Raw genomic sequence first — 14749 nt, forward strand, 5'->3', positions numbered from 1 at the left:
AGCAAGGAAAATATTATCAAGACTCGTATCAACAAAAAATGAACCAAAGCTGCTTCAACAATGACTTTTAAAAAGAGTGGGAAAATGTTTGAGAACCACTTCCTGCTCTAAATGGATTGTTTTTTTTAAGTTTCATTTTCTGAAGCTGTCAAGTCAAACACAACCGCAGCTACACTCCATGTTTGAAAAAGGTTTTAGCTTCAAAAATTGGGGAATAGCACACAAATCCACATCTGTCTTTACATTTAGAAGACACAACCACGGACCCGGGAGTAGAATCACAAAAACACTCTACTCAAGAGTAGAGCTAATTCAAAATATTGTTAATTAAGTAAAAGTAAAAAGTAGCCATCCAAGAAATCACTTGAGTAAAAAAGTATTTGGTGAAAAGTCTACTCAATTACTGAGTAACTGGTTGAAACATTAATCATTTAATATTTAAAAATTACATCATCAAAATATAAAGTTACATGGAAAGTTTTGTATTTTGGAGACCAAAATGAAAATAATTCATATAAATTATGAATCAACAAATTCAGGCGAAAGAAACATTTTTCAGTTTCTTTCGATATAAAACGTATAAAACTACAACAAAAACTGCAGGTGTGTGTCTGTGTCTGGTGATTTGTTTTGGTTAAACTTGTTTGTTACTCAATGTATCCAGAATTTTATGCAAGAGAAGCTATACAGCATAATAAAATTACTTGTGTAAAGAAAAACTTTACATTCCAGTCCAAAAAGTATTTTGAGTGGTTTCTAGTGCAAATATCTTACTAAACTTGAAATGAGACAAAACTAACTGATAAGTAACGTATGCAAGATACAAGAGCTTTGCTTTAAGTCAGTAATTTAACATTGATGAAAAAGTATTACTTCCATTTGCAAATTATTCCACTTAGATTATTTCCATATTGTAAGTGAAATAATCTACCAATGCAACTAGTACTTTTTCATCAATAGTTAGGAATTATTGACACAAAAGAAGTTCCTATATTACACAGAAATAAGTTAGTTTTGTAATACTTCAAAAAAAGAAGATAATTGCAGTACAAACAAGATAAAAAGAACTTGGTATTATTTTGTATTTTTTCAGTGTAGTAAAAATGTTTTAAAAAATTCCAAAAAGTTACTCAAGTAAAAGTAACTAGTTAGTACCAAACTCTCAACGGGACATAATGTTTTAATTTTGTAAAAGCAAACACAGATTGGACAGTTTTGGCCTGAGCAGGCTTCCATAGAGAAGTCAGAAAGATGCTGGAACTTGTCACGCATGCCGCATCGCTAAAACTCCCTCACTGAAAGCTGGAGACGTCTCACACACACGCCCACACACACACACACGAAAACAACACACCACGCATCAAACCAGACCCAAGTTTCAGGTGTTGCATGTTCCTCTGTGACATGACAGCAGCTGGAGAAATTACCTTAAAATTTCTTTTAAAAAAATCATCTTTTTTATTTTTTTTGCAGGATGGTAGCAAATGCGGCGCACACACTTTGGTTCAGCACTGACATAAACAAACACGCAATCAGGCAGCACATCAGTAACAGCAGCAGGCATCAGCCAGTGCAGCACCGCCAGAGGACATTTGTTCAGAGCGGCGCGCGAGAAACGCGACACACTCTCACATGTTGGCGGAGCGAATCACACGGAACGGCCGGATCAAACATCTGTCTGCGCGCACGCTCTGCAACATCTGCCGATCCGGTCGATGTTGCACCGCCGCCGTTTCTACATGCATGCATCCCCCCTCTTCCTCTTCCTCCTCCTCTTCCTCCAGCAGCTGGAGGAAGAGGAAGAGGAGGCATGAAAAGCCATGGCAGGTACCTGTAAATGAACCAGACGCTCCTGTTCACAGGGCCCAGCGACGGCCAGGAAGAAGAGAGGGAGAGGGAGAGGGAGACATCCTCCTCGCCGCATGCCCCCATCGCCATTTCCTCCCCTCCCTCTCCTCCTCCTCCTTCTCCTGGTCCTTCTCCTTCTCGTCTTCCAGCGAGACAGCGGCAAGCGCGAGCGGTGAGAAAGGAGGAGGACGAGAGGAGGAAGAGGAGAAGAGAGAGACAGAGGAAGGGAAAGGGAGAGGGCCAAGCTCTCCCAGCCCCTTCATACTTAAGACGGAGAGGAGGAGGAGGAATCAGAGGGACTGAGGGATTGAGATGGTTAGCTGCGACTGCGGCACAGAGAGAGAGGAAGGAGGAGGAGGAAGAGGAGGAGAGGAAGACGGTGGCTTAAAGAAGTAGAAGAGATACAGAGATGGTTCAGAGGGGTTTCCAGCACCACTCATTCAGAGCACACCTCAGCCTCCTCTTTTTCACGCTCACAAACAATTTGACGTGATTTCCAATTCACTGGACATCCATCATCCATCGGCTTCTACACCCAGAGGTGGAGTTAGGGCTGGACCTCATCGTATACCATTACGTCTGTCGCCATAATTGTTTTTAGAAGTTATTCTGATGAAAGATTGTTGTTTTAAGGCCATTTTGAAGTAATATAAAATTGCTTTAAATTTTATATAAAAAATTGTATATAATTTTTCTTTTATGTTCTTTTAATGACATAAAAGATCAAATTCTGAAAGGTAAATAAACTTTAAATTCTAATAAACATTTAACACTGGTGCTTTTATCATCCAGTTTTTGGTAGAAAGATAAATCAATTTTTATCCTGTGATTAATTGATGAACTGTTTGTTCTGTTAGGTCTACATGTCACTTGATTTATCGCGATAGTCTCTCATCAGAATAATAATTTTGATTAAACATCATCACTATAATTCCAATTAATGATGTCAAAAATCCCCAAAACTGTCCGTATTCTCAGGATAGTTAGCTTTGCTATTTTATCCACTGTTTTCAATGACAGTATCAATAAATAGAAAAATAAATGTGCAACTTAGGGAGACAAATCACTTCTTTATGAGACTGGTATTACAAATGGGAATGTTTTTTTAGAATTGCTGTCATGCAGTCACAGTCATACAGTTATACAAAAAAGGACCAGCAAATATCGGCATGTTTATAGTTATCGTGATAAAACTTTAAGTTCCCCAACCCTAATGTCATCAGCGACACCTACTGATAATTTATTGGGACTGTATTAAGCGTAACTAAACCCCAAATCAGCTGTTTTTTGCTGTCTTTGCTTATTTAGGGATCTATTAGTGCTAGACAACATGGCTGAAAAACGTGTCACGATATCAGCGTTTCATATCAGTTGATGGATAATTATTGATTAGGTTTTTTTTTTAGATATCTGTTTTATCCACAGCTTTCACTCCACGCCGTTGTTTTTTTATTTTTAAGCAGTCATGAGGAAGTGGAGAAACCGTAAACTGCTGCTGTGCAAGCAACAGGTTGTTGCTAGGTAACCAAAGAATGACTGAGTTGCTAGGTAACTAAAAAAGAGTGGGTGAGCTGGTTGATTCCACCAACCTAGCTTAGCTGGCAGTGAGAGAGTCGACTAAAGTCTTTCCTCTGAAATATGCTACACAAATAAAATTTCATTGATTGATTGATTGAATTAGCAAAACAAATGATCATTAGCTGCAGCCCTAGCTTCCACCAGACAGCTGAAGATGAAGTCAGGTTTTATTGAAAGGATTATTTGAACACTACGGATGAGAGACGTTCACATAATCACAGAAATTTGGAGAATTTTTTAAAGCTAATAGAAAAAAGCTAAAGAAAAATAGATTGAACAAAGTTTTAAAGAACAGTTTTTGGTTGGTAACCTCTAATCTCTTTGTTGTACTCAAACAACATGAACTACTTCCTGCTGCCTGATGTAAACAAAGCATGAATGAGGCACTGCAGAGGCTTTGGATGCAGATGGGAGACGAGTGGCACTCACATCATCTCTCCGTCGCTTCCTACCACGTACGTTTAACCCGTCCTCCGTCAACTCACCCTCCCTCCCTCCATTTTCCCTCCGTTCCTGTCATCCTCTCGCTTCCCTCCTGTCTTCAACCGCGGCTCTCGCCCGCTCTCCTCTCATGCCTCTGCCGTTTTGTTTTCCTCCACGCTCGGCGCCGCTGTGATTGAGCGAAACGGGGAAAGCTGGGCTGGGTGGAGCGAATGTTGACAGAAGGTCCACAGGATCACATGTTTGTGTTCGCACATGGTGTTCGCTAAACGGATCCATCGTAAGAGGATCCAGTCTTTAACCATTTACACACAACAGTCCAGAAAGATTAATCTTTCATTGTCAGGACTGCTTTTAAACATCCATTATAAAAGTAAGAAGTCCTGAATTTAGTCCAGAACTGTCCAGGAACCACAGATGATTTAGTTTTATACAGTTTGAGCTGAACTTCCTGTAAAGGTTTTGCCTTCAGAGGTCTGCAGGTTGAAATGAATCTCTGCAGAATGAAATACTAAAGTTCACAATGAACTTATAGTAGATATTACTGCAACAGCCAGGCTCTGAATATAGAACCTGGGAGGAAGGGAAAAACTTATGGGACGGACGGACAGACGGATGGATGGACAAACTTATGGATGGATGGATGGATGGATGGATGGACAAACTTATGGATGGATGGATGGATGGATGGATGGATGGATGGATGGATGGATGGACAAACATATGGATGGATGGATGGATGGATGGATGGATGGATGGATGGACAAACATATGGATGGATGGATGGATGGATGGATGGATGGATGGATGGACAAACGTATGGACAAACGTATGGATGGATGGATGGATGAATGGATGGATGGATGGACAAACTTATGGATGATGGATGGATGGATGGATGGATGGACAAACGTATGGATGGATGGATGGATGGATGGATGGATGGATGGACGGATGGATGGATGGATGGACAGAAGGAGTTTCTAGATGTCTAGTCAAATCCTTCCATCAGAACAAACTGAGGTTCAGAACCAAAACGATTTTTTTCACTCATCAATATTTTCCCGACAGCAACTCCAGCCTCCACAGAGAAACTTTCCTGAAAATAATCCCAATCCCCAAAAGCCACAGTCTGCTTCAATCCCAGCTCCTCTCTCTCCTCTGCCTCTCGATCGCCCTCCGCTGTCTGACCTCCAGATGGAGACACCGCAGGCGAAGCGAGGGTGATAGAAAGAAAATTAAAAAGTGCAAGGGGGGTTCGGAGTGCAGCGATGACTAGAGCGCGAGGGCGGGAAGCAGAAACGGTCCGGAGATTCAGCCAAACATAAACGGATGAACGGATGAAAAGAAAGATAGGTGAAACGATAAAAGTGGGCGGATCTGAGTCAGCCTTAAAGTCCAAAAGAACTCCATCGATGAATGTGTGAATGACGCGTGCGTTCAAACATACATGTGTAAATCTGCAGGTTGTTGATGTTAATATATTAGAGTTTTAAAGTGAGTGATAGGAGGAAAATAACAGCTGAATGATGAAAAATATGAATAATACATAGAGTGTGATCAGTAATTACAGGATTTCTGCTCAGTGATTAACTGCATGTTGACAACACAAGATAAATTCAATCAGGTCACAACAGCAGGACATAATTATGAAAAGCGGCAAAACTACGGTGCAACTCATAAATCAGGGGTGTCCAAAGTGTGGTCCTCTGAAGGATTTTGTACAACTCCCAACCATAATCAGGGTTTCTGTATGTTTCACCGAGTCAAATTAAAAGGAGACCTAATGTGAAAAATTCACATTTTGTATGTTTTTCCATGCGAGTCTAAACTACTTTTAAAAACAGCAAAATCACCCGATGGATGGACAAATAATCAGCTGATTATTTTTATCAGCCAGCTGATTATTTGTCCATCAGAAAACACCCGGCTCTTTTGTAGTGTTGTTTCAAAAACCTCCTCATTGTTAAGTCACATTTGATGGCCCGTCGCCTAGCAAGCTGAGCTCCAGCATGTTTGGTCAGCTGGTTTTATTGCTGTATGCAATGTACAATGGCTGCTGGAAAAGACAAGCGTTTTGTTGTTGACTTACCATCAAGAAACCACTTGCCGCAATCTTGTTCATTGTGCATTAGGCTCCACTTTTGCTTTTCAGAGCTGCACGGTTGTATAATTGCACATCTGTTGGCCAGGTGTGGCCAGCAACAGCTTATTCTGATGTGAAGTGACAAGACGCCCTAAAACAACTCATTCTGAACTGATCAAACTAAAATCTCATTATTTAAGAATAATTTTGTGCAAATAATGTCATGAACAGGTTTTGGTTAGCAAAAATGATTTTTCAAGTTGTGAATTTGGACCTCATGGCAAACAGTTTGGACACCACTGACTTAAATGCTTTTAACATGATCATCCTGGATATTAGTTTCAGAAATAGGCAACAGATTCTAGATTAGAAACTCATTTTTTGATGAAAGAGAAGATGGAATAGTTAAAATGATTTTATATACAGAGTTTTTTTCATACCGTTGTGATATCACATGTGATTGTAAAACATAAAACCTACAAAATAAATAAATAAATAAATATTCGAATTACCTAACCAGGTTTTTATAAACATTGGTCTTGAGCAAAATTTGATTTATTTTCCTCTTGATTAGAAGACAAAATATATCCATGCAAATCAACAAAAAGCAAGCAATCAAATAATATTTTCTCTTTAACAAAGTACTGAAAATACTCTAGACACTCATCCTTGACTTTCAGCGGCAACTGAAACTTAATTTTCTGGAAAAGCAGTTTCCGTAATACGGCAGTTTTCAATTATTTTTACAGACATGAAGGAGAAAAACAGCTTTTTGTTCCTACCTTGGAGCATCAAAGCTGTCATATGATCCCACAGTGTAGTGGCGGAACAACCTTTTGGCTCGTTCTCCACGACTCTCTGAAACATAAAATGATTTGATTCAAAGTGTGAATAAAAAAAAATCTAAACACCTGCTTTCAGCGGGGTTGTTTTTTTTGATTTATCTAATTTACTAAATAGCTTCATGTCATATATTTAGTTTGAATCTAATGCTAACCAAGAAATTAGCCTTGGCTTTGAGCAAAATATTTAGCTTAAATCCATTATCTTGAAGCTAAAAAGCTTGTTTGCTAACTAAATATTAAGCTTTGACTAAATGTTTAGCTTGAAATAAATAATTAGCTTTACATATTTAGGTTTAAGGCTAAATAAGCTAAATCAAGCTAAATATTTAGCTAGAAAAAATAAAAAGTCTAAAACACTAAAGCCTCTGCAGGGAATCTTTACCATCAGATTTCAGAATGGGACAATTTTATTTTAGCCATAGCTAATTTACTAATTAGCTCCAAGCGAGATGTTCAACTAGCTTGAAGCAAAATATTTAGCTTGAATCTAATTACCTTGTAGCTAAAAAGTTTGTTTTTTAATTACATAATTAGCAATAAGCTAAATATTTAGCTTGAATGTAGTTATTTTGTTAAGCTAAATTAGCATAAACTGGCTAACAAAGCTAATTTAGCTTTATTAAGCTAAATTAGCCATAGCTAGCATAAATTGTTTTGTTTAAATAAAACAATTTAAAAGACAGCTGTAATTGTGAAATTAATCTAATCAAACATTTCTCTTAGTGTTGGGCTAAACAATATTCAATATTTTTACTCATGTGTTTGTTCACCTGATCGGTTGTCCTGACTTCGAAGCACCACTTCCTCCACACAGTCGGAGGGGAACCATCCCGTGCGACCTCTGACTGTCCCCTCCCAGTAGCCGCCCTCGCCGACACTCAACACTAGGAGGAAAAAAGTCAGCAGGTCAAATACAGAAAACCCAACAGACACAAACTAGTCTCTAGCTAGTCTCTCACACAGAAAACAAGAACAGAAATGAAAAGACATCCAGGGTTATGCAGACAGAAAATTAAAAAACACACAGACAGACATGCAAACTCCCTACATACTCACCAAGACATACATACCTGGCGACACTTTAGACTCACTGACAAACACACAAATATTCATACCTGCAGACATTAGATATAAACATATATGGAGACCTTACACTCTCATTAAAGACTGTTCAACAAACTCATGTTTACCCAGAAAACAGGACATATTCCCCCTAAATTAGCTTAGCTGAATCAAAACTCCTTTATCGCTCTCCCTTTCCTCCATTGCCAGCAAAAGTATTCCCACCCTTTTCGCTTTTGGCTACATTAAAGGTAAAGCTGCAAACATTAGGGCTACTAGCTTCTTATATTTAGAGACATTTTCCTTTATGAAATAGCTTCAGCTCACTGAGATTTGCTAAATATTTATCTTGAAATTAAAGAAATGTTTGCTAACTAAATATTTAACTTGAATCTATTTATCTTGAAGCTAAAAAGTTTTGTTTCCTTACTGAATATTTATTTTGAATGTATTTGTCTTGATGCTAAAAATTTTGTTTGCCAACTAAATATTTAGCTGTCAGCTAAAAATTTTATTTGCCAATATTTAGCTTCAATCTATTTGTCTTGATGCTAAAAATGTTGAAGTTAAAATTTTATTTGCTAACTAAATATTTATAAAATTTGTTTGATAACTAAATATTTAGCTTCAATCTATTTGTCTTGATGCTAAACATTTTGTTTAACAAAATCTGTAGTTTATAGCTAAATATTTATTTTGAAGATAAAAAAATTATTTGCTAACTAAATATTTAGTTTCAAGCTAAACAAATGTTTGCTAACCTTTTCTTTTCAGTCCAAATTTTTAACATTTATTCATAAAAATAATATGGTGCTAGTGTCACTTATCAAAATTAATAAGTAAAACTCGATGTCAGTGATTGTGACGAAGTAAAATTCAGAGGGTGTGAATACTTCTTCAAGGAATTGTAGCCGCTTCATTCCTACCTTTTTAATCCCACATCCCTGCCCTCTTCAGTGAATTTGTGATCATAACAGACGAGATGCATAACCACAAACTCCCAAATGGAGGTTCGTGATCAGGAAGTGATGTTGCACTGTGGAAGAGCTTCACCTTTGACCCTGTCTCCTTTACTGAAGCTTATCTCGCGCTCGCCCTGAGCGGAGTGGGACCGCGTTGCTACAAAGACTCGTCCTGGGACGGCGCTGTAGAGGCGTCTGCGCTGGCCTGCGGTTTGTATGGTGGTGGTGGAGGTTGGGGGAGGCCTAGTCAAAGTCAGGAGAGGATTAAGGAGAGGTTTAACAAACATACAGGTGTTTAAATTTATCACTTAAACTGGTTTGGTTTAAACAAATAAGAATCTGTAATAAACTTTACTTGAGCATTTTAAGAGTTTATATGTCTTGTTTTATTCGCTAATATCTAAATTGTTACTACATTTGTCCAACTCTATCAAATAACTTCTTTTTGCACTGCAAAAACACAAAATCTGACCAAGTATTTTTTATAGTTTCTACTGCAAATATCTTAGTACACTTTAATTAAGACAAAACTAACTTACAATTAACTTTTCAGCAACATATAAGAATGTTTTTTAAGTAAATAATCTTTAATATTGATAATCTGCCAGATTATTTCACTTATAATACAGAAATATGTTTTGTTATAAGCAAACTAATCTGACAGTGGAACTAGTACATTGTTCATCAATATTAATAAATTATTGACTTAAATATGTTCTTATATGTTGTTGAAAAGTTACTTGCAAGTTATTATTTTGTCTTATTTAGGAGTGTTTGATGAATGTTTGGTTTAAACAAGCTTATTTTTCATTTAGTTAAGTTACTCAGTGAGTATTCAGAACTTTTACTCCAGTAAGAGTAGCAATACTTTAGAAAAATATTACTCAAGTGCAAGTGAAAAGTACAGTAAAGTAAAAATACTCCTAAAAGTACAGTGTTTTTTGTCAATATTTATAAATTATTGACTTTAAAAAGCTCCAATATTTTGCTGAAAATTAACTTGTGCCTCCTTCCAGTGGCGCAAAAAGTGGGTATGCAGGGTATGCAACGCATAGGGGCGCTGCACTAGAGGGGGCGCCAAAACCCCGTCTCGAAAAATGTTTTTTTCTTGTTGGCATTTTCTATAATTAACAGAAAGAAATGATCAATAACAGGGGAACAGCACTGATTAGGCGCCCCTCTGCTCCTCCCATGCAGGTGGCTGTGCACGCGCCCCTAAGAGTACGCAGGCGTGTTTTTTTTTTTTTTTTTTTTTTTATTTTAGACTACCACTCGTAGTGCACTTGACAAAATGGAGCGGCAGAAAAAAAAGCTGTCCGGGGCGCAAAACAGAAAAAGTAAAAGGGAGAAGGATAAAGATGTTGGCGGGATGAAAAAAAGCCTTTCAATGTGGTTGAAAGATATTAGGTAAGTACCGTCAGTGTATTAGCAGGACAGGAGGGCTGTAAATAATCAAGTTAGCTAAAGCTAGCAGCTAGCCTAATACGGAATCGTCCCATATTTGCTGTTAAAAGTTGCCTCCCCTATTAAACCATTAAGGGACGCGATTTGTTTTGTATTTCTATGAATATCTGATACATAAACCTGTCACAGACACATAACCGCGCACTAAGTAAGAATGACCGAAATAAAACTCAGGAAATATTAACACAGGAAAGCTAAAGCTGCTGTGGCGGCAGTGCCCAGCTATGGTCCAACACTTAGCCCTCCTGGGTGCATTTTTTTCACTCATACGTATTATGGATTCTTTAATTAAAGATGAGTTGTTCAAGTTCATGCGTGTATCAGACAAATTAGTCATCAGAGTCACTAAAGCCCTTAAACTCAAAAAGGTTGGTGACCTATTTTACCAACCTTTTTGGCAGGGGGACACTTGTGTTTAAATGCCTTTTCAATACCACTACAGTGATGTTGTGATGTATCTGATAAGTCAGATCAGATGTAATGTCCAATCAGTAACTGTTATCCAACAAGGAGATGATTTAAATTAAAGTTTAATTTCTATTGTAGTTTGACTGCTGTATTTTCTAAGCCTATTTAACACAAAATTGATGTCATTCAGCTGTGATGGTGGAGAGAAAGAAGAGAAGATGATGAAAGAGGAAGAATCAGGACAGACAGGGGAAGGCAACAGGTTGGTCTAATGCAGGTGGAAGTGAGGGAGCAACTAGTCCATCTCAAGCACACATTTTTAAACATTATTTTTAAAAACGGTAAGATCTGTAATTTTTACAACTAATAATGCTTTTTTGACCACATGACTTAGTGGAGAACACCACAGACAAGGGATGAAGGAGACAGACATGAGGTCAGTGATAGAGGAGACAAGTGATGAGATCAGGTAGGCATTAGGAAAGCAACAAAAACCTATATACCATGATGGTTTGAGTTTCTGATGACCATCTTTGATCGTGTTCTTTTTTGGGGAAAATTAGTGCAGGCAGTCATGGTGAGTCAACCACGAGAAACAGAAAGGTGCAGATGAGGGAGAGGAAGAGCAGAGAGGACTAGATGATGAAGAGAGAGAGAAGCACAGAGCTGCGGAGGAGAGAGCCGAGACAAGGCTTTATTCAGAAGAACCATCTGAATGGCCTTTACCACACAAAATGGGGGACACATTTAGGCAGTACATGGTTGTAAATGGCCCACAGAAAGTTTCTGATGGCCCATATCCAAGATCAGAGAAGAATAAGAGGTGTTTTTCCAAAGCATACTGTTTTCATTTACTGTCTAATGGAGAGAAAGTTGAACGAGATTGGTTACTGTATTCTAAAAATACTAACAGAGTCTATTGTTTTGCATGTAAGCTTTTTGGTGAAGCTAAAGTTCTTGACACATGCCTTGTGGAGGGGTATAATAACTGGGGATGTCTTTCAAAAACACAGAAGCACCATGAAACCAGTAGTTCTCACATAAATGCTTATCTGACGTGGAAAGAAATGGCATCTCGCTTACGCCTAGGTAAGACTATTGATAGTGAACTGCAGAAAACCATGGCAGCTGAAAAAGCACACTGGAGAAGTGTGTTGACTAGAGTTATCGACTGCATACTTTTCCTTGCAGAGAGAAACTTGCCACTAAGGGGGAAAAATTCTCAGTTAGGAAATCCTAAAAATGGAAATTTTCTGGGAATCCTTGAGCTCATAGCGCAATATGATGTAACACTGGCAGAGCATCTTAGAAAGGCTGTCTCCAAACAAACCACTGGATATCTGACATGGTGCACTCAGAATGAATTTTTAGATTCAATATCAGAGTGTGTTTTGAGTAAAATATCTGCCAAGATCAAGTCCTCTAAGTACTTTGCAGTGGAACTGGACTGCACACCTGATATTTCAAAGCAAGAGCAGGCCTCAGTCATCATTCGATATATGGGGGGGCGCCGAAGATATGTTCGCATCCACCTCAAAAATATGGAGTTGCGCCCCTGCCTCCTTCATCTCTCATCCTCCATTCTTTCCTTCTCTAAAATTCATCTCTAACTTCCTAAAACCGAACCGTCACTTTGAGTTTTTATCTCAGTTTGGATTCCCAATAAAACTTCATCAATCTCCTGCAGTTTCCAATATTCTCCTCCATAAATCTTTTCACTCAAGTCATCGTCAGTACAAATCAGAGTCAGGTTTAGTTTCCTGCTCATCCTCAGCAGGACAGTTTTCAGCTCACCCCCGTCTCTGGCTCTGCCGGCTCCGGTCCTCCTTGTCTCCGATCCGTCCGCGGGACGGGGACCGCGTCCTCGCTCCTCTGGGGCTGCTGGAGCTCCGCAGGGTTCCTGTGTGTTTATACCCCTGAGACAAACAGCAAATGAAAGGAAAAGAAAGGAAAAGGGGGTAAATATAATGAATATGCTTACTCTTAACTTAGATCTATGTTTTACTATTACTGAAGCAAATGTTTTCTAAATCTGCCTGAATTTATGCTATTTAGATCTACAAATATTCAATTTCTTCAGATTTTTCTACTTTTTCATCTTTATTTTCTTTGCAATGTTTCAAAAAACATTGCATATTACAGATTACAAACATCAAGCAACCCAGTGTTGTACATTAATGAGGTCTAGTAATTTTTTTATTTTTTACTTTCTCTTTTTCTGTATGTATGTCAGTTATAGTGATTTAAATGTTTAAAAATGTTTAAATGTTTTTTTGTCACATTATCAAATTTAGCCATATTTTTAAAAAATGTGATAAAAGAGGAAGCTTGTAGGTTGCTGAATAGAAAAATAACTAATAAATAAAAATAATAAAATATGTGAATCAATTTCAAAAATTTTAAATCTTCGATTTCTAAATTTCATAAATTTCAGTGTCTTCTTCTAGAAAATCTCTCAGATTAATCTCAAAATTTCTTAGTTTTTCGGCAGAAATGTACTTTTTTCTTCTAAAATATTTCTGAGATTAATCTTAAACTGAGTTTTTCATCAGAAATACTCTTTTTTTTTTGTTGTAATGTGCCATTGTAGCGTAGGCGCTGAATCTCCCTGATCAGCGATCGATACCTGCACAGAAACGATGTTGGTGCTCGGCGCGTTGGGAACAGCCATCCAGTCCGGCAGATTCATGCTGCTGTCGCTGTTGGCCCGCAGAAACGGGTGGGGGTGGGGCACAGCCAGCGTCCGGGTGCTCTCTCTCCTCTGGGGGGCGTACTTTGGAGACTCCACAAAGGGAACTAGGAGAAAAACATCCAGCAGATCGTCACTCTCATGAGAGTGATCTCGGAGATGATCGATCGAAGGATGAATTTCTTTCTTTAAGTCAGAACTTCTTTCCTAACATTTTTGTTCTCCATTTATTTGCTGCACAACCAGATGAGTTCAACAAGATGAAGGACAGAACAGAATCTAAGAGGAAAAACAGACAAAATCCAAAACACCACAACCAAAAACCTTCAAAACGTGCGAGGAAGATCATAAAGTAGAATATTACAATAGAGTCTTGCTGCATGGAAGCAAATTAACAATTTCATCATCATAAACAGATGTTATGCAGCACTTACCCACATCTGTATCCCGGTGGTTTTTTATAATCTCCCCCAATTCAAAATGCCCGGACACAACAGCCACCTGACCAAAGCAATAAGCAAATAAAACATGACGTACATAAAAAAAAAAAAAAAAAACATTTTTACTGCCAAACTATCAGAAAACAAATGCATTTTGAAAACATTAAACTCAGAACAGCAGTTGACCCTGATTATACACAGTTTCAAATTAATGTTTTTATATGATTTTGAAATAAAATGCAGTTTGATAAGGTGAAATATTTTTCTGCATCGCTGCTCAACACACGACTGTCTGGCGTTTTCTAATCAGCCAATCGGGTAGCACCATTTATTTCCTTGTTGACTTTAAACTTTAGATAATTTATTGATAACATTTTATTATTATTATTTAGAACAGAAATTAAAATTAGATATAACTGAGCTAATATTTTATAATTATTATCAGCCAGGAATATTAAGGTAAATAAAAACATGAATTTCCTCCAAAAAATAAATCTGTAGATATTTATTTAATTGGTAATTTAAATAAAATGTGAAGAAAAAACTACTGAATAATTTTTATATACTTATTTTAATGTGCCAGTAATGTATCAGAAACACACACATTTAAATGTTAAATGAGTAAGTAACACTGAAAATTATTAAGTGGTAAAATTAAATATTTCAAGCTTAATTACTTAATGTTTCCTGTTTCTCTGTTCATCATAAAACAATTTAAACTGTTCATAAGGCTCATCAAATACACCTTAAAATCCACTTAAATATCTTACATACATTTATTATGATGTAATGTTTGCATTTCCAGATTTATTTAAATTAGCCTTTATGTATGTGAATATTATTTAGAATTATGTATTATGTTAAACTGATTTATCATGAAAAAATAAAATCATCATGCTTGATAAAGACATAACAAATAACAAATG

At 37.4% G+C, this 14749-nt stretch overlaps 1 protein-coding gene across 4 annotated transcripts in view; it reads right to left on the reverse strand.

Annotated features, from left to right (window-relative positions):
* Positions 1-14749, reverse strand: part of shank1 (SH3 and multiple ankyrin repeat domains 1) — a 94829-nt gene that overhangs the window by 30307 nt on the left and 49773 nt on the right. For all 4 annotated transcript variants that reach the window (XM_028042400.1, XM_028042402.1, XM_028042401.1 and 1 more), the window contains exons 10-15: positions 13818-13884; positions 13321-13490; positions 12489-12610; positions 8914-9065; positions 7569-7682; positions 6736-6811 (exon numbers count right to left, since the gene is read on the reverse strand). In XM_028042400.1, the coding sequence (XP_027898201.1) occupies positions 6736-6811; positions 7569-7682; positions 8914-9065; positions 12489-12610; positions 13321-13490; positions 13818-13884 (701 nt within the window). The remainder of the gene's footprint in view (positions 1-6735; positions 6812-7568; positions 7683-8913; positions 9066-12488; positions 12611-13320; positions 13491-13817; positions 13885-14749) is intronic.

The sequence above is a fragment of the Xiphophorus couchianus genome, chromosome 16, assembly GCF_001444195.1.
Source record: "Xiphophorus couchianus chromosome 16, X_couchianus-1.0, whole genome shotgun sequence".
Taxonomy (NCBI): Eukaryota; Metazoa; Chordata; class Actinopteri; order Cyprinodontiformes; family Poeciliidae; genus Xiphophorus; species Xiphophorus couchianus.